A 25,180-nucleotide genomic window follows, 5' to 3' on the forward strand; every position below is an offset into this window, starting at 1 on the left:
ATCATTGACTCTGTAAATGGCTCTAATCCATGTTAAGCAGCTAGCTATACATTTGGGGATAGGGTCTTTTTTCCTTTTTTTGGTTAATTAGCCTCTTTCCTCCCATTTTGTCCTCCTCACCTTTAGGTTAATAGCTATAATATATCTGAGGTTCTTTTTTCACTGTATAATCACCGTGCATCCTTTTTCAATTTTAATTTTTCTGTGGCTGTTGAAGTCTTCTGTGTCTCAGGATGAAAAAGAATTAAACAAGACAAACTGTTTAAAAAAATAATACTTCCCCTCTGTTTTAGAATGAGCTTTGGAACTCGAGGGGGCAAAAGAGGCTATCGCAAGGAAGACAGCAACCGCTGCAGGTCTGCTAATCTTCCAAGACTTAACATTTTACTATTTTTCACTGTGCTTGCATTGGACTGAGTTTTGCCATTAGCCTCGGTGATCAATAGATGTCTCCTAGTGGTATCTATCACTACATAGCCTGATTATACCGGACTGATGCATCTGATGGACTGCAGCTTACAAAGGTCCCCTGTGCAAGCACCAGGTCATGTCTGACCCTTTGGGGTAACGCCACTTTTGCGACGTTTTCTTGGCAGACTATAGAGTGGGGTGGTTTGCCGTTGCCTTCCCCAGCCATCCCCTTCCCCAGCAAGCCGGGTGCTCATTTGACCGACCTCGGAAGGATGGAAGGCAGAGTCAACCTAAGCCGGCCACCCGAGAGAGAATCCAGCGTCCGCTGGGATCAAACTCAGGTCGCGGGGAGAGTTTTCGGTTGCAACTCTGCCACCGACTGCTCTGCGCCACACGAGGCTTCGCAGCTCACAACAGCGTATGCCTTTTAATAAAAATTGCGAGTTGGAAAAAGTGCCCTCCGACTCTCCCTGATTTTTTGATACTACTTTTCTAAGCATCCAAAAGGAACTTTATAGTTCCAATGACAAGCAGGTATTTCCTGTGCATTATTTATTGAGTTCTTTCTCTTTTATTTATTTATTTATATTTCAAATTTCTGTCACCGCCCATCTCCCCCAAAGGGGGACTCTGGGCGGTTTACAACGAAATAAACAAATTAAAACCGTAAAACCTAAGTTACAATACAGACCATCCGTATAAATAGATAAATATAAGATCCTTGTGGCGAAAAGCTCTCATTCAACGGGGAGGGCACTACGGCGCCAACCAGCCCCAGGAAATGCTGTTGCCCTTCCCATCCCAAGCAAGGTGGCAGAACCAGGTCCTCAAATTCTTCCAGAAGGCCGGGAGTGAAGGTGCCCACCACACCTCCGGGGGCAGCATGTTCCAAAGGGCGGGCACCACTGCAGAGAAGGCCTGCCTCCTGGACCCCGCCAGATGGAATTTATTTGATTTATGCCCTGCCTTCCTTCTCGGGTGAGCACTTGAGGCAGACGTTTATTTATTTATTTGACGTATATAGCTGCCTATATTGTAACCACAACCCTGGGCAGCTCACAAGACAATTAAAAAAAAAAAGCAATCCCTCCCAAAAACCACATTAAAAACCCAAGGCACCTCAGGACAACACTCCCCCACTTTTCAACTTAGCAACTTTCTGAGTTCCAGTCTCATCCTACCCCAGAGTTGGTAGACAGAGCCAACTCTGTCAGATACTAGGTTTTCATTCAGAATATTGCAGGTTTTAATTCCAGTTAAAATAAAAGAGTAATATCTAGCTTCTATATATGTATAATGCAACAGATGGCTGCCTGACACTTCTGTCAGTGGCTCAAAAATACATTTGTTTTTTTAAAAAAGTCAATGTACCTATCAGGTAGATAAAAACAATTCTTTCCTGAGATTTTTGACTAACCAAGTATCGGTAGGCTTAATCCAGTGATTGAAAATGTCTGGGAAGTTGCTTTAAGAGAGGAAATGGAAAGCATCTACATTTGACGGGAGAAGAGGCATGTAATAACTGGTCTTTGAGTCCCAGACACCATCTCGACCCTGAAAAAAAATGAATTTTTGATGGGGATTTGTTGGAAATCAGCGGCTCGGAATTAATTTGTTCCACCATAAAACAGGTTTCTTCTGATTTAGAAAGAGAGCTTTGTTTTCATAACATGGTGCAGCTCATGGTGGATTTCAGAAGGAGAAGCGGGTGCTGGGTTGCACAGCTTCTGTATTAGGTCAGATTTCTACAGTGGGTCTTTCCCATTTTAGCAGCCCCACGTTTTTCCTTTTCTGTGTCCAACCACAGTTGAAACTTAGGTTTGGGAGAAAACCCTGGAACTTGACTTTGGGTCTCAGGATGTTGTTGGGATGCAATAAAGATGGGGAACTTGTAGCATGTCCACACTGAGGTGTGCTGGGACCTGTACTTCAGAGACTTTTAGAAGACTCAAGTTCCCCCTACTCATAGGAAACAACACTAACAATTGCCTGTGATGGGAGATGTGATAGGAGATGTGGAGCCATGTTCAGGAAGCCCTGTGGTTGAGATGGACATTCTGATGGCTGAACATGAGATCATTGGTGTCCCAAACAGTTGCCTAATGCTGAATTCAGCCTCCTTTCTGTTGTGCCATGTCACTATTCAAAGAAATGGCTTTTAATTGGACCAACCGTCCATCCATGTATGCAACTGATGAGCAAGGATTTCTTGCTGAAATCAGCCATCTATTTTCAGTGGACCATGTTGATCAGAAACCAGCAGAAGTAGGTCAAGATCCCAAAGGATCCATGGGTCACTTTTAGGATTTTGGGTCATCTTCTCTTCATGTGGACAGTACTCAGCTACAAGTCCTAGTACAAGTCCAAGGTACAAGTACTGAATACAAGCTGACCTAGAGAATTTTCACTCATTATAAGATTGTTTTGTCATACGATCATCTGCAACGTTATTTGATGGTGCTGTGTTCCTGTGGCAACATTCTTCTATGGATCGTTCCCTGATTTCATAGGGTCCCACACGGGGTTGAAAGCAAGCCTGTGGACCTGCTTATCTGGAGCCAGCTTCATGCATTCTTGGCATATATATTTTAACATGTCTTTAATAATTCCCCAAAGATATGAGCGTTGGCTGTTTTTCCACTTGCAGAAGTGGACGTTTAAAAAGTATGTTAAAACATTCCAGCCTGTCTTTGGTTCTTTCGTCAGTTCATATAAAATGTGTTGCCTGAATCTTTTGGATGCCTGGATGTAAAATTCATCCACCATTTGAAGAAACTTCTCTTAGGGAAGTCTATATATTGGTTTAATTACATGTAGGTTTTAGGAAAGCATGAAGTTGTGGTTTGGAAGCCACATTCTGATTTTATGTGGTTTCTCTTGGCTATTCAGTGTTTGAAAAAGGTGTGTGCGCAGACAGCAAACTTTAGAAGAATGTTTGTTCTTTGGGAGCAGAAGGTTTTCCCAGAGACTGTTGTAAAATCTTTGAATGTAAAGAGTTTTTGTTTGGAACGTCCTGGTCGATCCATAATTTATTTGTTTTAAAGATTCCTTTTATGGCAATTTTTTTTGAAGTTGAACTCAACTCCTGGGCACTGTGTGGACGCATCCATGTATTTTCTTGGTGACAGTGCAGAAGTGGTTGAACGTTGCCTTAGTTTTGGCTTCCCACTCTACCTTATTTATTTTATTTTTTTATTTTTTTATCTAATTTATCCCCGCCCATCTCCTCCCATCGGAGGCCTCTGGGCGGTTTACAACAAGTGATTAAAACCATCAGAATAATACAAAAAATAAAATACAGTAAAAATACTATAAATAGAAATAAAGAATAAAGAATAAAAAATAAAAAATCCAAGCGATAAAACATCTAGAACAGTCCAAGTGTGAGAGAAGTGGTCTATAACAACAGTGGTCTTATAGCCCTGGAATTCCACAATGGGAATTCAAGGACTAACAAGGTCTCATCCTGCTTAGATTTTTATCCAAGGCCATTAATCTGCTTTTACCTCTTTCTGAAATAGTTTTTTAAAGCTCAAAAAAGGGTTCTCTTCCCTCCCCTGAACTTGGATGTACAACTTTTTCTTGACCTTTGACCAGCATGCGGTACCTCACTGAAATAATGAATAGGGCAATGTACATTTACCTAACTTTAAATGCATTTAATGCAGCTGGCATTTCAGTAGAAGCTGCTGCTGCACCTTTTGCAAACATTTACAACAGACTGTGGGAATATTCCTATTTATTTATTTTTTCTTATTCTTCTTTTGGCTAAGTACAACTGGCAAGCTTAGACCAGTATGGGCCTAGTATTCCTGTGTGGAAACAGGTCTATTGATTTAAGTCAGAAACCAAATGAGAACTTCTCTGACCTGTTGGAAGTGCCAAATTCCAGCTACAAGCCAAAAATATACACCTCAAGGTTATCATGAGCTTATGAATGTTTCTGAAGAGCTGCTGATTGAAGACTAACTGAGACAGTGGGATTTGATTCTGTAAAGTAACAAGCCACTGTGAATGCATTTGTGGCTTTGAGGCCATGCACGGGATCAAGGTCAAGCACTGTAGCCAACACTGCTGGCAAAACCTCATGCATGTTGCTTTTAACACATGGAATTATGTGCCTGGCAATGTCCATGGAATGTGCAACTTCAAAGCATTGCCAAGCTCTCCATATGTTGAGATCTATGCATAGAACAGGTACATTGTTAGCTCCCCAGAGTTATTTGGTTAAGGTGGGCAGCCATATGAGCTTGCATAATAAAATAAATAAAATAAATACAATTTCTTGTTTATCCAGGTAAATGGCAGGCACGGGGAAGAGGTTTACAGTAGCACCCACTGGCAGACTGGGTGGGCTCCTCAGCCATCCCAATAATTGCATGATGGATCACAACAATTGTAGCCTTGCAGCAGTTGGCTTCTTTACTATTTCAGGAAATGCGTATGGGCCGTATTTGGAAGTTGGGAGCCAAACTCATGGTGTTTCTTCCAGACTTCCATATTTATTTCTCCAGAGAGCAGGATGGGATGACACTGAATTCTGAGAAATTGTGGGAGCTCCCAGCTTGGAAGGGACCCTCTTTTCTTTTCAGTATGTGTGTGCTTGTATTATAATAATTATTATCACAACTTTGCCTGGTGCATTTAGCAGAGGAGCCTTAGACAGCCTTCAGATTTTCAGCCAGTTTTCGTCCAATGGAAATAACTTTTCACTGGTTTTTCTTTGAACCAAGTGCCTCATGCATTACACACATTTTCTATAAATATGACTTTAGAGGCAAGGGACACTTGGATGGGTTTTTAAAAGCATATTTTATAAAAAATGAGGCTGTAGCTGAGAGAATAGCCAAGTGTGTGACGGCACTGAAGGAATGTGCTCAGAATAACTGGCCTTGAGGCTCACTGTGGTGTTTCAGAGATGATCAGCATGACTGAGAAAGTCATTGTTTCTCCACCCTGCTATAGGTAGGGCTCCAGCAGAAGCCTGGATAAAGAATGATAGGATTTTTTTTTTTGGTCTGTTTTCCAAATTTATTCTATCCTATTTCATTCCATTCATGTTGTATTGCCTTTGGAGAATCTGGAAAAGGCTGTTCACTAGATGGATGTAAAATTACTCTATTTGGGAAGCTTTGTTAGGAACGAGCATTTAACTGATACTAGAAAAATATGCTGATTGAAAATGGAGTCTATTAACCGCCTCGGTTGCTGGATAGGTGTTCAGTTCATTAATGGCAAATGGAAGGTAGTTTAGGATTTTTTATTGGAGTACTTTCAGTGAAGTGATAGTTTTTAATTCAGGAGCTGACTGCCCTGGTCCTCCTAAACCAAGCCGCATCTTTACAGACAAGTCATCTTTCTAGCTTGATTTCTGAAGATGGGTTATAGATCTACTCCATGCTTTAGGACAATGTCCTCCAAGATTATGGAGCAGCCTAGTGGTGAAGGAGTTAGGAAATAGAGAATTCCTGAAATTGTTTAGTTCTCTATGAGAAGGGAATGACTTTTGGCATCATTTGTACGTAAACAAATATCCTGCAATAAGGTTTGGTACGAAATGGAATCAGCTCCCGGTCTGTTTCCCGTTTGAGTGTTGCTATAACCCATAATTTTCTTTTCTTCCATTGGTTAATCTGCAAGATTCATAAAGCATTTTCAAAATGGGAGTGTGATCCATTTAACCTAGTGAGAGCATCTGCATGGCGCGTGGAAGCTATGGCTGAGTTGTATTCTCATTCATTGATGCATCCCAGACAGCTTATCTTTTCTCTACAAAATACATTGTTGGAAGGTGTCTCTCCCCCCCCCCCCCCGGAAGCTTGGCCCTTGTTCATGTTTTGGACCAAATGCCACGAAAAATGCCACCACGCTGTTTAGGCACTCGCAAGTTTAGACAGGCCAGATACCTGCAGATTAGCCCAATTTTTCCAGCTTTGGACTGAGATGACGTGGTTTTGGAAAAAGAGTATCCTCAAGGGTCATTTTATTACAGAAGCCATCTCCTAAAACAATTATAGAGTTTGGAATGGTCTTGCTTGCATGACCGGCCTGTGTTTGGCAAAAAAAATTTTTTTCCAAGTCACTCCACTTTTACTGGATTCCCCCAGGTCAGGCATGGTTCATTGGCTTAATGCTAATTAGATCAGGATTTTTGGAAGGAGAATGTAAGGACTGAAAGCAAGAAGGGTGAGGAAACTTCTAACTGATGTAGCGCTTGAGGAAAAGTCTAGCCTTTGGTGGAAACTATTAATAGGGAGTTTTGTGGGTTTTCAGTTTCTTCCAAGGGACATGCTGAGATTTAACAGGAGGTCATAGCCTGCTCTACAAGGAAAAAGGGTACAGGCTGGAGCCTTAGTTTAACCCCACCAATATCCTCCATGCCTGGTGTGTCTCTCTCATTCTCTGCATGCTGGAACCTTCCAGGTGGCTATAGGCTTTCTCAATACGTCAGCTGCAAGCACAGCAATTCTTTTCCATCTCTGTGGATCTGTGACAAAGCCCCTTCTCTCTCTCTCCTGGTCTTCTTGAGATCGGGTACCAATCTGAGTTGATAGTGGTAGAGAGGAATCAAGAAATGTGGCTTCTGTTCTGCTTCTGCCCTGTGTATTTACTCATGGCATAGAGATTCCTTGTCTGTTGAATCTGAGATTCCTGGAAGCCTACTCAAAACCCACGGGTGCAAAAGGTTTCCAGAAATCGATGTCATGGCTGTTGGATTTGGAAATATCGGTATTATTGGAAGGGGCAATGTCTTTCGCCAACCTGCTCAGATGTGCTCTGGCACAGATGCCAATTGAAAAGGGTGTTTTTGCCCCCATGGTTAACGTATCCTTCCCACAATTTGTTTGATAGGCCTGTCTTGAGAACAGAAACATCAGGGAGGTGCAGTGTGCATCGTACAACAACAAGCCTTTTATGGGCCGTTTCTACGAGTGGGAGCCATTTGCGGAAGGTAAGGAGAGACGTCGTTGGCTTTGTCAAAGGAATGTGCCCACCCTCCTCCCCTTTTTGTGGCGGTGTTCATTGTGGATGGTGGTGGTAAGTTGCCAGGTAGGGCGCGTGATTTCTATTTAATGCTACTTCTCTCGGACAAGGACTCGAAAATATCCTCCCAGGTTGCCCAGTTTTGTGCTACCATCTGCACAATATGCTGCACCATTACTTAGGTTTAGAATCTCTTAAAATAGTATTTTATTTTGACTTATTTTAGTAGTTTTATTCTGAATTATTTTTAGACCCTGTCCTATCAAAAACGTACTGTTTTTCTGATCTCTCTCTCTCTCTGTTATTACTGGATACAACCCTAAACCTTAGGGTTGTAATAAACATAACTTGACTTGACTTGACTTGACTTGACTTGACTTGACTTGACTTGACTTGACTTGACTTGACTTGACGGTGGTAGATGTGGATATTTCAGAATTTCATCTCCCAACTCATTCTCTAGCAACTGGGAGAAGCTTCATGTTGAAGCCCAATTCTGGGTGGGAAACTGAAATGATGATTTCCTTGCAAATGGGCCTTACCTGCCGTGGTTGAACCTGATGATTCTCCGCAACAGAAGGTGATGCGGCAACAATTCTGTGGATGTGCAAATGGTACAGGGTTCTTTGCTGCTGATTGTCCTGGGAAAGGGTGCTTCCGCACAGTTGCATCCCTGCCTCTCTCTTTTCCAACCCGCTCTCCCTTCAGCTGATTCAGGGCCGGGCATCTGAGCTGAGGCCAGTATTCACTTTCCTTTGAGCACAGTTTCCTTCTGTGGTGAGGAAAAGGAATGTAAGAACCCCAACCAGCCACTGCATGGCTGTGTCTGCAAAACCTGCTCCTAGAGATGACTGTGGAATATGTGAAGGGGCAAATCCAGGGGGTGGGACCAAGCATGAGAAATTGCCCGCCTCCCCTTCTCCGAGGAAACTTTGCAAGCCTTTTCATAGTATTTCCTCTAGAGCAGGAACTGAGCTGAGGCTTAGCTTCGAAAGCTCGTGGAAAACGTGGGATGTCAGCTGGATGTACCTTCTGCCAGAAGAAGGGTGGTGGTGGGGGGGGGTCAAAGCAATGCAGGTGGAACATGGCAATGCTCACTGCCATACCATCAGACCTGAAGATCAGGAACTTGATGAGCACAGTGCTGCCTGGTTAACTACTTCATAGATGAAACTGGAGCTATTTTGCACCTTTGAGCTGTAAATCAATTTCTGCTTGAGACCGAAGGCTTTGAAAGCTGACGCGGATGGCTTGGGGACAGATCGAATTAAAAAGCACGATGTTGCTGTTGATTATTTTCTTTTTGCAGAGGGCTGGCAGGGATATCTGTGTATTTTCTAAAAACCCCGTCGTGAGATATTGTTATAGGTTTCCTCCAAGATGTGTAAAAATGCTGGCACGTAAAGCTAGGCCCCCACGGACACTGCTTACAAATAACCTTTTAGAGGCTGGAGGTTAGCTTTTTAGCTTGCTAGTGGACCAAGCCTTCCACCAGTGCCCAGCAGACGTTGGGCAGCTGAGCTGTGAATTTTCACAGGTAAATAGATATTTTCTTTCCTGTTGTGAATCTGTTCTCTAACTGTTGAGGTCATCTGACTTCCTTGTTTTGTTACAAAAGTATATTTTAAAAAAGCATCCATAGAACCCATCATTATCCATCAGACTGATCGGGGGGAAACATACATGTATATTTCAGCACATTCTTTCCCCCTGAGCAGCCTCCTATGTTCAAGCGGTGCATCTGAACATCAAGAGAGGTGCTGCACTAACATGGCTCCCTTTGTGGGGGAGATGGGCGGTGATAGAGATTTGAAAAACAAATAAATAAAGTAACACAGACATGAACTTCAAACCCATATAACTTACTTACCGGAACAGTTTCCTTCTCTTTCTCTGTCCTCTCCCCTAATTTTCCTTGGAGTCTGAGGATGAACAAGGAGTTTAAGCAAAATAAGTAAGGAAACCCATTCAGAAAGTTAAATCAAGAGGTCGATTCAAACTTGCTTCCCTTTCACCATTACCTCCGGGCCGTTTCATTGTCCTAAGGATTGTTCCCAGTGCTATAAATTGAAATAATGTGATAAATAACGTTCAAGTCCGGCTGTGCTGTGCCTTCAGAAATTATGGGCCTACACGCTCTCACATTCCGAATATTGTCCACAGCTATGAAACAGAAGAAGACAACCTGAGGGTCCTTTGGTGGGTCCCTGAAGGACCTCCAAAAGTTTCTCTTAAATGGTAATTTTACTGTGATAGAATGGAAGAATGTTAAATACACTGGAGAATAATCATATTGTCCATATTTATTTCTCATTAAATTCATTCTGTTCAGTTTCTACCTTGACCCCACCTGTTCCGTTTTGGAGGATGGTCCCCAGCAAGACACTCAAAAATTCAAATGCAGTTCTTGGGTCAAGGAAAAGCTAGGGAATTTTTGATAAGCATTCAAGCATACAGATTAAAGGTCTTTCGTTGCTCTCCAAACCAAGAACAGGTCTGAATTCTAATACATGGGTGGGGAACACGGTGGAATAGGAAGGATGAAGAAATGAAGAATAGGGAACAGATGCAAAGCAAAGCCTTTCAAAGCTTTGCCTGGATCAGAAAAAATATTGTTGGTTGAACTCCGCACACTTACCGTTCAACAAGGGGAACAGTGGCCAAGTTTTCAGGTGGTGCTGTGCTACACAGAAGATCTGCTACATCTTTAAGACATCACATTTGTAGAAAATGCAAAGCACAGTAAGGTGGATGGAAACTTTCAGTATGCTTGTAAATCCTTGGCTTAGACAACAGAGGCTATTTCCAAAGCAAAATAAGAAAGGTGTGCCGTTTTCGCTGGTCAGAATTTGGCTCCCCCCAAACACTATTTTGGCTTTTGCAAACCCCTTGCAGTCCCAGTCGTTTAATCCTGTGTCCAGATCCAGTTCCAACCTCTTCACTTGTTGCACTTTACCTTGAATCAACAAATTTGAGTTGGGGGGCCTAGCAGATGTTTTAACAATCTGCTGCACTTATCCGAAGAAGGAACCCAGCTGCGCTGTTCCCCGTCCCATCAAGCTGTAAGTTATGACTTCCAACTTGCCATCTGCATGAAGGCCTTCTTTCTCATTGTGCCCCCTTCTGCCCCACTGCCACACATTTTGCTTCCACCTGTTTGAGATCCTTTTATGAGTTAATTATACCTTCCTTCCTTCCTTCCTTCCAATGCAGAGAAGACATGGATTCTTCTTTCAACATTTATTTCAATCACATATAGTTCCTGATCTGTACAGTTCAGTTGCTCCCTGCATTATGTGAATTATGGTCAAGGAGCCAGATAGTTTCATGCAGCAAATAAAAAAATATTAGACTGTGATGTTTGCAAAGTATGGTAGAAATAAGTCAAGAGAGCCGATGGTGCCATCAAAGCTCCACCCAACGAACATGAAAATGGGGAGAGCTTCGGTTGTACTGTCACAGCCCCCCATATGATTTTTTTGACCACACCTTGTCAAATTTTTTTGATCATATTTTTTTGGCCATACCTTGAAATGTGAGATAGTTGGTAAGGAAGTTCCACCCCTGTAACATCTGTGAAGCTGCAGATGCATTTGACTTATTACAACAGGAGATCCTGCAATTTCTTAATACGCATAAAGGTTTAGTTGAAAACTCCTGGTTCATCCCGGGATTAGCATTAGCACCTGACAAGAGTGACCAACAGATGTTTGAATGTCTGATGCAAAATAAATAACCCCCCCTCAAATCTCCTGATCTAGCTAAGGGGGCTCTACCACTGCATGGCCAGCATCAGCAGAACCTGCATCCACATGATGTGGTTGACACAGTGATCATCCTGGCCAATTCACTGCCTGCCCATAAACTAGGATGTCTGGGGCAGTCATCAATGAGTTATTTTTTTTTTCACTCATCTCAGCAGGTGCAAAGCAGACAGGCGGGCATTCCTCTCCCACTTCCCATTACTTACTTACTTAATTTATTTTTGGTGTGTATGTAGAAAACCAAATCTACAGCCAGAATTGGAGGACCGTAACCACTGTTAGTCACAAAGCAGCTGCAGATGTCAAAGGATTCTAGCTGCTCCTGGCGGTTCCTGTGCGTCTCCCAGGATGCTACTTATCCTGTTAGTTTACCTTTGTCTGTTTTCTGCACGAATGGGAACATCTCCAGCCAAAATATTGGAGTCGCAACCCCCTGTTCCTTTTGTAAAAGCAGGATTTTTTGAAATGCCTACATGAAACTCAGAGGAATTCTTGAAAGTACTGTAAATGAAATACTGGCTGCGTGGGGGTAACCGTTCTGTTTTGCAGCATGTTGGCTTCCCATACTTTTTCTCAATTAGAAAATTTTATAAAAGGATGATGGGAATCAAGGGAGGCATCTGCAGGCAAAACAGTAGCCGTGTGGATCTTCGATGGCCTGGGATTAAAGACTGGGACTGGCATGGTAAGAGTCTGGCCAAAAATCCCCATTCTAAAGAAATATCTTTAATTGTTAGCCCATGCAGAACCTAGGAGTAAGTTTCCATGAACGTAACTGTTTTAGGGATGTTTTCCTTAACATTTATCTCTGCCACAAAGAAACGTGTCATAAATGCTGATAAAGGGAAGAAGAACAAAGTGGGGAAAGTTGAGAGGAAAATGTGGCCTTAAGCTATTGTGAATATGTATTTCCATTACAAAGATGTTTACCACATCAAACATTTTCCCAGTTGTGTAATCCTGCTAAATTTGGCAAATGTGGGAGCAATGGTAGAGTCAAATTTTGCTTCTACAGTTTTTGGCCAACTGAGCTTCTTGATGATCTGGCTTGGTGGACCACCTGCCAAGCTAATGTAGCTGAATGAAACCAACGAATAAGCTCTCTAGTACCAATCGAAGTGAACATCTGTAGCTCAGGGTTGAACTGTGGCGTCCTGGGTGCTCTCTGAGCCTGGTTGTTTCCTTGCAGACGTTTTGTTGCCAGGCTAGGCAGCATCTTCAGTGCAAACAAAGCTCTCCAGCTTTGCTGATCTCACACAGGAGAGCTTGAAGTTGCTGATCCCACAAGAATAGCAAATGAGAATTGGCTGAGATCAAGTGACATCAGTTTGGTGCTTTCTGGTTGAAGAGAGTTCCCATAGAAGAACGTCAAGACCTATTCTGTCTTGTTCCAGAATGTAGGACAGGGAAGAATGGACTTAAATTACGGGGAAGGCAGATTCCCACTGAGTGTTAGCAAAAACATCCCAACATTAAGGGGAGCTTGACAGAAGAACCAGGATCCAGAGAAATGGTGGGCTCTCCTCCATTGGATGTGTTCCAGCAGAAGCCGGACAGCCGTGTCTCAGAGAAGCTTTAATTTCTATTCCCGCATCAAGCAGGCAGGCGATGGGACCCAAGAGTCTAAATGGCCGAGTTTCAGATTCCATAAAATGCATTTGCAACATCTGTTTGGGTGTCGATTTTTCGGCCGCATTCATGCTTTCCCTGCATACACATTTCTTCTGTCAACACTTCTGATAATGGTACCAACAAAAGGGAAGGGGGGGAAAAAGGGCTCAATGTTGCGATATCCCTGAGCTTCGGGAGAAGGTCCTGAGAAATGTCATCCTAAAGTACCTTAAGCATTTGTGATCCAAGAGTTCAACCACCTGTCAACACGATCACTGCCTTCCTCAGCACAATAGCGTCTCTTTCTTCTTGTGTGAGACCCATGAGAAGGAAACCTGGCTGGCTGGAAATGGGAGTGCTTGTAGCCACAAATGAATACAGCCCTGCATTAGTGCAGTCAATTATCATTAATCTCCTGAAGTGATTTATATGTCTGTGTAAGGGGAGGGATGAAACTTTCAAAGGTTCTGTTAGCCATGCATGAAATAAGCAAAGTCTGATTTCATGCTTCTATTAAATTAATTGAATGTACTTGGAGGCCCCCGAGCCTTCCCCATTTCTTGGTAATATATGTGGCTTGTAAGCAAATCCAGACACAATCAAGGTATTAGTAGCAGACGCAGAAGTCCTTCTGATGAGAAATCTGTGGATAGAGAATGGTGGATTGAAAAACTGTGGCGAAGGCTATTCTTTGCCTGCAATTTGTCCTAGGTATGCCAGAGGAAACCCACCCACCCACCCCAGTTTTCTATGGGTATGCATTTGCAAATTCTAGCAGAAGGGCTCAGAAGAGGCAAGGAGAATTACTTTGGATGAAGGCAAAAGACCCAGCCGGCTTACGGATGAAAGCACACAGTTCCACCTTGCTCTGGTGTTCAGGCAGGAAATGTGCAAGTCAAATTATTTAAACGTGAGGATGATCTGGAATGGTGCTTTCTTCACATCCTGGATCTTGTGGGGAGTGGTAATGATTTAAGGAAGTCACCCAGATCTCTTTTTGGCCTTCTGCAGCCAAAAGGTTTTTTTAATTATCAGTATCATATAAAACATGTTCCATCTGAAGTTAATCTCAGTTAAGATCTACAGAGTAACTTGAGACAATAAAGTCAGACACGTCCCCATGAAAATCTTGGATAGGTTTAACATGACAGTGCTGTATCGCATTTCAGTTTCTGAAAGACTATTTTGGACACATCTCACAACACTATGCTTTTCATAAATAATTCCTAAGTAATGTAAGAAAGAAATGTCCACATCTTGGGACCAATTCTCGTTTATTCAGCTCTCTTTATAGCATGTACTTACTAATTTTTTATGCACCTCCCCACTCCCCACTCCTCAATTTGCTGGTCTTAAAAAGGGGGCTTTTTCATCCTGTAAACAAACGTTGGTTAATCTTCCTTTTTAGAGAAGGAGGTTTTGTTTCCTGCTATTTTCACTCTCAGCTTTCCATAATCTTGACTGAAGAGAAGTTTTCTGGATCCCCAGTAGAAGCAAGAACTGAAAAAAAGATGCTTTCAGGTCAATGCCAATGAATGCCACATTCAGGGTGGGGGAAATTTCACACAGCTAAATCTGAGGACGTGCAGCTGCTGCCTAAGTTGTTTGGGGAGCAAATAATAAAACGTGGGTCGTGTTACAGCAATCAGATTGAGGCAAATGGAAGAAAACAAGCAATTTTCTGCCCAAAACACATCAACGTGTGTATGAAGGCTCCATTAATAGCACACTGTGAAAAGCTGTGTCATAACCAAGTGAGGTTAAGGGACAAGAGATAAGCACCTGCTTCTAAGAAGTTATTTAACTCTCGGATTTTGTTGGGCTGCCAAGATTTACTGGCACACCTCTTTAGATCAAATCACTTAATAAAAATAAAAACAAAGAACGGTGTTTTTAAGCCTTAATTTGCTCCATCGGATCCTCCTGTTTCAAAATCCAGCAAAACCCCAGTAAAGTTGATGTCCCGCTCCTTTCTATCCTTTCTATCCTGGCTTGTCATAAGCCGATTTCCTGTCTTAAACTTCTAACATGGACAACGTTTTTCCAGAACCCCAGATTCCCCTTGGCCCGAAACGGCATCTTTCAAACAACTGGCTATTATTGGAATCAAGGTGGGGTCAATGCTTTTTGACGACCAAGGATGGGTTAATTGAAGAGAGAAGATCAACAGGGAAGTGTTTTATGTGCCATGAGGGCTGAGTTGAAAGCAAGATGGATATCCTGGGAACATGCCTTTTCTCCTTCCTCCATGAAATGAGATCTCCCTTTTGGGTGATCTTACGGTTCAGCTCTTCCTGGTTCATCTGGATGATGCTACCGAGGATAATTGGATCTCCGAACATGTTTGGGGAGCATCTCATGCATCATCTCAAGGGTTCAAATTGCAACAGGAGTCAGGGCTGGGTACATCACCTGGAGACACAAACTCTGCGTGCAGAATGTCATCATACCGTATGGGCATATTTTGTTTTCTGAAATCATCAACTCACTGCTGGTTCAGAGTTGTCCTCCCTAAGTCAGACGGCCAGGGAGTTAAGTCCAACTCCCCGATTGGATTGTCCTCTCAAGTCAATCACTTTGGTATGTTCTCACAATATTCCATTTCTGTCCCTTCCGCGGCTGCCACACCAGAACTATTTCTGTGTCTTTGTAAGAGCAGAACCACCAAGAAGCCAAACAGACTTGGGCGCAAGGCTGTATCTCTCTCAGCAAGCGAATCTAGGTCAAAGCGGGGGCCTTGTTAAATCCTTCCTTTATGTGCCTCGGAGTCCCTGCCATGTGCTCCTTCAGCATCACTCTTCACATGCTCAGAAGAGCCATCTTCCTCCTTTGTAACAGTAATATCGCTGAGCCAACCAAATTTAGCTTCAGCTTATCTCACTGCTGGCAAACAAAGCCAGTTCAGAGCAAGGACACTGCCGTTGCTGAGTAATAAAACCTTGGTGCATTTTTAATTTCTTTCTTTCTTTTTAATTTTTTGGCTGTGCATCGAGAGTCAGGAGCAGAATCATATTTAAAAGAATCCAGGAATTCAACCCTAAGTATATAACATATGTTGATCATCTTCAGCTTAATCGCTTCCTTGTTAAGAATTCCCCAGCGTTACCGCTGACATATGGTAAAATAACAATTGAACTTGGGTTTCTCTCTGTCTTTATCCTCCAGATGTTTTCACTGATCTGTGGGGATGTGCAAAACCTTACCAATGTATGGGGTGGGGGGTTGGGGGGGTTGAGCCTTGAGCAGTTGCTGTTTTTCTTTTTTTAAGCCAGCTGGGCTGATCCCACTGAAACTATAATATTAAATTATTTTGACTTTCAGCAGTTCACATCTTGGCTTTCTTTTGCAAAGGGGGAGGGGGGAATACACTTTTTCTGATTTCTCTGTTGGATCAAGCAATACTCAAAAACTTAACCAAACTGTCTTGCTGGGATGATTGAATATGCAGAGCGTGGCTTCTGTTAGCTCATTCTGAACGGCTCTGCCCGCTCCTTTCCTAGGCCATAAATGCATGATCCATCTGTTCAGAAAACTTTAGCTAGCAAGGAGGCTTGAATGCATTCTTTGTGAATTCCACAATTGGAACAGATCTGCTCCGATTCTCTTGTGGATTTCACACTCCTCAGTGTCCTAGCTTAAAACAGCTCTGGGTCAAAAATGTGTATTTAAATCTCTCGTTTTGGTCTATTTCTTTTCCTTTTTATTATTCTCTTTTGCCTTCCTGGGGCTTCTTCCCATCTTCTGTTTCAGCTGCTCCCAACCTGGCCCTCTGTGGATGGGCCTTCGTATCTCTTTAGCTGGGAAAAAAATCCCAGTTAGGAAAATCCCAATTATTATTCTCAGATGCATCTCTGGGACCCACATTCTTCATGGGGATTGACCTGCCTAGTAAGGGAAGCTGCTAGCAGTGTCCCACTTTTGAGGGAAAGCGGAGCCCTCTTTATGGAGCTGCCTGCCCCCATATTTCAGGTTAGTATTCCAGAAAAAGGTCAAGATGGAACTTTTCTGAAGAGCATTTGGTGGGAATAATGGAGGCGATGCTGCCTGTTGCTTATGATAGCTTTTTAGTGCCGTTTTATACAGTTTTAGCCAGGGTTAGGATTAGGGTTAGACCTCCACATGGCAGAGAGATTTTAAAAAAGTGAAGATGGTGACCATGATGTGTGCTCACACATGCCCACTTACCCATACCATCCCCTAGTAGAGACCAAGTTTTCAATGAGGGAGAGATGGTTTATCTTCTGCTTTTAGACTGGGAGCCTGCTATTACGAACAGAGCTGCCAAGTTTTTAATTGGCAGCTATTGCCATTAGAAGGCTCTTAATCTGGGAATGACATCACTAGGAAGACCTTATAGCTTCCTATCTTGATTTTATTTTTATTTTAGCCATTTCATTTTGTTCTGTCTTATTGCATTCGCTTTTGTTTTCTTCTTATACTTGTACATTTTAACTGGCAGGTCTACATGGTGGGTTTATTATCTGACAGTATTTGAGAGTGCTTTTATGTGCAGTTTTTTTAAATTGCTGTAGCTACTGCGTTGGTCACTGACTGTAAATAAATACCATTTCTGTGCATGCTCACCCATGTACACAAGGGGCAGTGTGAGGTTGTGGCACCCATCTTTACTTCTTTACATTCCCTCTGCAGATGCACAATCCTGTTTTATATTCCTATTATTAACCACTGGGAACCGTTTGAGACTGCAGCAGCCTGCTAAATAAATAAATTGCAAGCAAGCAAGCAAGCAAAATATCCCAGGTTGCGTTTTGAGTCCCCGAAAAGCATCTCTCTCTTGCTAAGATTTAACTTCTGCAGGTGCGTCCACTCCTGTACATCACGAATCACTGATTTGCCTCCCAGTTTTTATCCAGGGGGAGGTGACGTGAATTCATCACCCCACCTGCCTTTTGTAACGTAATGACTAACAGGATTGTCAAGCACATCCGTTTTAGCCAATGGCGGGGGTGGGGGGTGGGACGGGAAGATCCTCTCTTAACCCACCACGAAGTGCTTAAAAAAAAGAAAGAAATGATGACATGAGAATCTTTTTGCGTCCCAATAGGGAAAAAATTGCGTGACAGATCTGGAACAGGATCAAAAGAAACGGTTTGCCTGCAACTGAAGCTCTGTCTAACCCGAAACCTAAAAACAGACCTCAAACAGCAGCCCTGCTTTTTTCACAGAGAAAGGATCCTTTTAAAGCTGGTGACATCACTGGAGCTGAAAATAATATATACTTTTTTTTTCCTGAGTTGGGCCCCTCTCTCTAAGTACCCTTCTCTGTGATCAGGAAGCACCTCCTTGCATGTCAAACGCATTATTGCAAAGACACCACGAAAGCCATCGGCCGAACAAGGCCCGGCACCCTGTGAATGGTTCCGCATGTTGAAACCAGGGTTGGCGGAATGGCACGTTGGCAAATCTTGGCTCAGGGGCGTCAAAAGGCCAAAGGATTGGCCGGAAGAATGCTTGCACACAAGCTCAGTGGGGTCAGCACTCTGTGTCTTTGCTGGAAAAGCAAGGCCACACCCTCCATGGCAGCTAATGCAAGGGGACAACCGTCCAGGTCAGTGTTTCTTAACCTTGGAAACTTTAAGAAGTGGGCACTTCAATTCCCAGAATTCCCCAGCCAGCATTCTGCTTCTTCTGAAAAACACACTGGGAGGAATTTCCTAATGTTCCTTTGGCATTTTATGGAAGCGCAGGAAGGCAAGAGGTCATGTTGGAAGACCGAGAATGGATCAAATCCTACCCAGTGGGCATTTGCAGGTAGTCCTTGCTTAACGACCTCAGTTGGGACTGGAATTTTGGTCACTAAGCGATGTGGTCATTAAGCAAATCCAACCTGATTTTACAACCATTTTTGTGGCAGTTGTTAAGCGAATCACTACAGTCATTAAGCAAATCACATGGTCGTTAAGCAAACAACTCAGTTCCCCATTGACTTTGCTAGCCAGAAGGTGTCTGGGAAGGTTGAAAATGGTGATCACGTGACCTTGGGATGCTGTGACAGTCATAAGTGCATTTTTTTCGGCACCGTTGTAAGTCTGAACCATCACGAAGCAAATGGTTGTTAAGTGAGGACTGCCTGTATTACCTCTTGTCCAAACAATACTTTTCACAGATTAAAAAAGAGAGGTAGAGAGACTTCACCAAACTCAGTCCTGGGTCAACATATGGTGACATCCAAGTACTTTTCTCAGCAAAACGGTGGAAATAGGTTGCTATGACTTCCTTCTTGGATACATTTTTTTACTTCCTGGTTGAGATTACAGCTCCAGGATTTTCTTGGGCATGGCTTTGCTTAGCCTTCACAATGTATTGGAGTTGGGCAGCCAATAAATTCAAACAGATCACCCTCCTCTTCCTCCCCTTCCTCCTCCTTAAGGTTGGCTTGAAGCTGGTCTTGAGCAGGATCTGCAAATATAAATGGAGGCAAAAGGTTCCACAGCGTAAATCTAGGATGAGCGACGAAGCATGAATAAAAGTCCGTCACTGAAATTGCAGAGTTAGTTCTTTTTTCCCCCACTCCCCCAACACCACATTCTTTCTCTCTCTTTTTAATCAGAAAGTGTGTTCTCCCTAAAACACATAGTGGGTGGGCTGCCCCAAGAGATAAACAAAACTGCTCTTCGGGTAAACTCCTTTCCTTATTTATTCTCCTATATTTTGGTTGTTTAGCTTACGTTTTACTGGTGTTATTGTTACTGTGGCTATTTCCTACAAAGCGAGATGGGCAGTAGAAAATTCCCCCATAGGGTTAAACTTGAAGTCAAACTAGATGTGGCATTTGTAGGAGTCTTTGGCCTACAGATCTTTCTTGAAATTGCACAAGGCAGACGTGGAAATGAAACGGAAGTTTCACCTGGGAAGGGGCAAGATTCCCTCTCCCTTCAGCCGTCCCACATCAGTTACGTCTTACTAATCCATTGATGCTTTAGGGAATGTGAGATTATGCACCGTTTTCATTTTAATAATAATCCAATTTATTTGTGCTGTTCTTTGCATCTGGTTCTGGGATTGTCTTCTTGGCTCCCCGCTGGTTTGGCGTCTCGTCTTTTGTCCTCTTCTGCCAATCCAGGTCACAAACAAGCCCTGACAACAGCATCCTTTTTCCACCCGGATCTGACACTTTCCTCACCGTTGGCCAAACTGAATCCACTGGGAGGTTTCATTCAGCAACATTGGCAAGACCACAGAGGGCTACTTCTGCCCTAAAATTTATGTCAGAGCCCAGCCTTAAAAAAAGTTTGGAAATCCACGCCGTCTTTGGCTTGCATGAGGTAATGAATTGGAAATCTGCTGCTTGGTGAGGGTGTGTGTGTGTGTTGGGGTAGAGAAAGAATGCAAAATATCTTGACTATTTATTGATGCCTGAAAGGCAAAGACGGATGCCAGCAGGGAAAGGGTTGACAGTGGCTTTGCAGTGAAGGAGTGAACCTCCCCATTCTTGCCTGCAAGGATAATTCCTCTGGTTATTCATCTGCTGAATTTCCATGTCAATATTTGTGCTTTTTGTTATCTCTTCATGTTTGCTTAAAATCTACATTCTTATGTCTCCTTCCTCTATTGTGTTTTAAGAACCTGTTGAAGGAGATGGCTTAGAAATGGCCAACAATTTTGCTTCCTTGGGATGTACCAGGTGGGCAGATGTAGCTGTGCAAACCCAGGGTTTAATAGAAGTTTCTTGATTGATATCATCCCAATATGCATCTATCTTTCCTCCTAGATGCTCCTGAGGGCCCGTATTCCAGGGTTATCGTTATCACTGTTTACAGCGCCATCTGCATAAGATGCATGCCACGAAAAATGCCCGAGCAAGTTTGCAGAGCTGATGTTAATTTGGTGGCATTAGTTTAGGAATGGTCTTCACTTCTTCCTATCTCTTGGCCCCTTCACTTAGAAACTGAAATCTACCACTCATTAAGTCTGCTTGAAGGAAGTGCCATACAGAATCAACAGTATCTGAGGGAGCCCAAACTTGGGGGTGCGTCAGATTCCTGATGCATCTGAGCTATCATGGCACATTTTATTTTTGCAAAAACTAATTCTTCATGCATCAGACTGACATCTCCCCAGCTCCAAGGAGGTATTAAGTGGCGTTAGCAGGGATAAACGGTGTAGGAGAACAGTTATGTTAATCTGTCACATCCAAAAATCAGGAGTGTGGGAGCACCTTTTTGGACGAACACATTTTATTGAAAGGCAAAACCTTTTGTAATCTCCCGCTTGTGTCATTTGATGTATTATGCCGATGCCAAGTTGGTTTGATTTGATTTCATAATGCAACACGTGAAACCAGCTACTCTAGATTGTAACCCACGACTTGGGGCTTAGTGTGATGTGGAAACACAGCCAATTGTGGGGCTTCCACAAACCATACTTTGTCATATAATGTGATATGTGAACCCAGCTGTGATATGTGAACCATGGCTTGTAAACCATGGTTCCTGTGGCCTTCCTCAGCTTTGGAACCTACCAGGTTCATGGAGATCAACTCCAGAAATCTCACGATGATGATGGGGAGGGAGGAATGGCTTGGCATTATGAAGCTCTTCACCATGGCTAATTGAACAAACCACAGTTAAAACATGGCTTAGCACCACGTGTGAATCCATCCAATACCATTATGTTACAGCTGAGCCATGTTTTCCCCTTCCTTTTTTCACTAATTTCTCCAAGAAAGCTTTTTTGGCTCCATTGATAAACCTGCTGTGATCCAGACCATGCTGGTGAATCTATTGGGGGGAGAAATAAATTCCATAGAAATGAGAGAATCCTAACTGGAATCACACAGATGTGCCTCAGTGTTGCAGAAGAGAAAAAAAGCAGATGTCTTTGAAAGCTGGGACCTTTCATATCTCTGTGTTCTGGCCCCAAGGTGACAGAGGGTTGACCTTTATCTTTATATATGGCGAGAATCACTGGCAGCTGTTTCCACTCTGCTGGCCTTTGCAATTAGACCAGAAAACAAAGGTATAATTTTGCACAAGTGCAAATGCTGAGATTCAACAATTGGCAAAAGCAAGTTGCAGCAGGCACGCAAAAAGGGCTGTTTGGCGCACAGATAACAGCCATCCCTCAGTCTCTGCTGAATTAATATAGTTTGGGATCTTTATGCGGGGCCAAGAGATAGGAAGAAGGCTGTCAATAGTGTTGCATTAAGGAAAGTAAAGGTAAAGGTTTCCCTTGAGGTAAAGTCCAGTCGAGTCCGACTCTAGGGGGCGGTGCTCATCTCCGTTTCTAAGCCTTGGAGCCGGCGTTGTCCATAGGACACTTCCGGGTCATGTGGTCGGCATGACTCACGGAACGCTGTTACCTTCCCGCCGAAGCGGTACCTATTGATCTACTCACATTTGCATGTTTTCGAACTGCTTGGTGTGCAGGAGCTGGGATTAACAACGGGAGCTCACCCCGCCGCGCGGTTTCGAACCGCCGACCTTCCGATCGACAGCTCAGCGGTTTAACCCGCAGCGCCACCACGTCCCTCGCATTAAGGAAACAACCACAAAAAAACAGGATCAATTCTGATAAATTGACGCAGAGAATTCTTCCTCCTAAAAAATGTTTTTCTCAGCTTCTATACAAGGAAGGGGCTTGCTTTATTTATTTATTTATTTGATGTCTCTAGCTGCCCATCTCAACAAGTAACACTGGGCGGCTTACAATCATAAAAAACCATAAAACAGTTCAAAGAATTAAAAACAATTCTTTGTTTTTAAGAAACAAAGTACAAAATAAATATATGGTCGCCAAATAAACAATGCATGGATGTTAGTATAGCCAAGAAACGGGGCCCTTAACACACTCGGGGCCCCTGGCCCAGGCACATCACCAGGTCTTCACGGCCTTATGGAAGGCCAACAACATCAGGGTCATCCTGATCTCTGGAGGGAGAATATCCCAGAGGGCTGGCACTGCAGCAGAGAAGGCACGCCTCCGGGTCCCTGCCAACTGACATTCCTTGGCTGACGGGACCCGAAGCATGCCCACCCTACCAGACTGAATTGGATGGGTAGAAACAACTGGGATATACCAAGCAGCCACCCGTTATTAAAAGCCATAATTTAAAAATCCGCATCAGCCATCACGGGCGATCATCTTCTAGCGATCGGTTCTCATTTTATGATCATGACCTGTTGGGAATGGATCCTATGGATGTTAAACCCGGACAAGCTAAAATTCTGGGCTCAAGCCACTGCGACTTTTAGTTACGTTTCAGGGGCAATTTCCCAGCCAGTTTCTAATAGCCTCCCATGCTTGACTATAGAGAACAGGTTTGCAGTGAAACCCCTTAAAACGCCCAAGACTTGTTTTAAAACCACTTCGTCTCCAAAAAAGTCCACCGAGAGCTGCAATTAACATTTGCGATTTCAATGAACATCGAACAGAGAGCCTTATTTGCAAATAACGGTGTCGTTATTACTGAGGCAGGACTTGGGATCGAGACATTTCACACAAGCAGATACTTCCCCCCACCCCTTTTGCAGCAGAGGGCATCCCTGTTACTTTCATAAAACAGAAATATTTCTTCCCTTCGGTTAATATGAGCCCTTTTCAGATTTGGCCCGGAATGGTGAATCACCACCTTGGCCTCAGTCCCAGCTGCTTTTCAGTGGCTGCATGGCAGAAGGTTGTGCTTTTTTCGCCCTTCCTTTTGTTTAAATACCGAAGCAGCTTCTTGAAAACAAATCTCTTTAGCGTGCAACATCACATGCAAAAAGTATAAAATGGTATTAGGAGAAATGTGGATTTCTCCAAAGGCTAGAAAGGGAGACTAACCACTGATTCACCTCCCCATCCTGATTCAAACAGTCACCATAGTTTAGGTAAGTCAATCAGTGACAAACCCTGCTACAAATTAGGATTCCTCCTAAGCCCTAATTTAACCTGTGGTCTGGGTGTGGAGACATACTAGGCTTGCCGCAAATTGGCCTAGCCTATACTTTGAACACTGTTTATATGTAGGTAAGGTGGAAGTGGCTTAATCTGGATCAGGATCTAGAGGTACCGAGCCAATTTATCACTGTACGAATAATGAAAATGCATGGAAGCAATTTAGTGGAGGGAAAAGCACATTTTTGTAAAATCTGTTTGGCACGAAAAAGAAGTAGCCCGTTTAAGTCTGAAGTTAAAAGAGATATTTCAGAATCCTTGGAACAGCCCTCCTATTTCTCCCTCCCTCTTTCTCTACCCCCTTAACTGTCCTTATAGAAAACTATTGGAAAAAAAACCCTGTAAGTTTTGTAGAAAGATGATCACCCTTTCAGAAACCTCTAAAAATGCAGATGCTTGCCCTGAGCTTCAAATTTGATTTATTCGGATTTTCTTGGCTTTGAGCTATTCTCAGGACCTTCTGTTTAGATAACTAAAATGCGTGTGTGTTTCCAGACTGGCAGATCAAAGCTTTAAACTGTTATCTGAAATAATCATCAAGAATAACTGTTTTCTCTGATTTGGTGTTTCAAATATCTCAGTGATCAGAATCTGGCTGAGATCTGTGGAAAAGGAAGAAGAAAGAAGATGAGTTGTAATGCAGATATGAACAATACATTGAAGACAGCCAAGGATGGATTACAAGCTGGGCCATTTATTACTAAGCCTCACTCACAATATCTTAGAAATATAGGAAGTTGGTTCAAGCACGTATGGATCATTGGTTCCTGTAAACCAGGATGGTTGATGCTACTTGGCTGTAGTACTTTGGGCTTCCCCCCAGACCCCAAGACTGGGGTTTTTGCAGTCCCACCTGCAGATATTAGGGGCTGAATCCTGATGTTTTGTATGAGAAGCTGTTGCTTCACCAGTGGCAACTGAGGGCAATAAGATAAACTCATAAAAGAGTTGTCAGTCTTTCAGACATCCTGGCTGGTTGGCTAGAAGGGGGTCCCTCTAGGTGATCCAGTGCCAAAGGTTAGGACCAGGATTCTGAACTGGCCCTGCAAACAAATGGGTAGCAATTCTAGTGGGAGACATTCTTTGACTACTAATGGTGGATCTTTCAATCCAGTTTATGAAAACTTTTGCAAAAGCTTGGATAAATTCTCACCAAAATAAAACCAAACAAAACCCCCATTTATCTGCATCTGCTGTCCGTTGATGCAGTGATTATTACTACTTTTATTTACAAGCCAGTCTTCTTCTCAAAGTTGCTTATCAGAGACCCTGCTGCATTCTACAAACAGGGTTGAATATACAGGGATTCAAAACCAGATTTTTAAGAGCTAAGCATCCCAATTTACTTGGCCGTGATGCTACACTAGTAAGTTTTGTTTTCTTTTACCTTGAAATAATCTCTTGAGTTCTTACTGTTCTATTCATAAAGAACATTGCAAACTTAGGTAAATTCATATCCCCAAATCTACAAACTTTCCATCATCTTAAATTCATCTTATTTGGGGCAAAAA

At 43.0% G+C, this 25,180-nt stretch overlaps 1 protein-coding gene across 1 annotated transcript in view; it reads left to right on the plus strand.

The window, feature by feature from the left end:
* The window catches only part of THSD4 (thrombospondin type 1 domain containing 4), a 175,048-nt gene that overhangs the window by 19,759 nt on the left and 130,109 nt on the right, over window positions 1-25,180 (plus strand). The window contains exon 4 of the mRNA XM_063314027.1: window positions 7,264-7,363. Within this exon, the coding sequence (XP_063170097.1) occupies window positions 7,264-7,363 (100 nt within the window). The remainder of the gene's footprint in view (window positions 1-7,263; window positions 7,364-25,180) is intronic.

Source organism: Candoia aspera, chromosome 13 (genome assembly GCF_035149785.1).
Source record: "Candoia aspera isolate rCanAsp1 chromosome 13, rCanAsp1.hap2, whole genome shotgun sequence".
NCBI lineage: Eukaryota > Metazoa > Chordata > Lepidosauria > Squamata > Boidae > Candoia > Candoia aspera.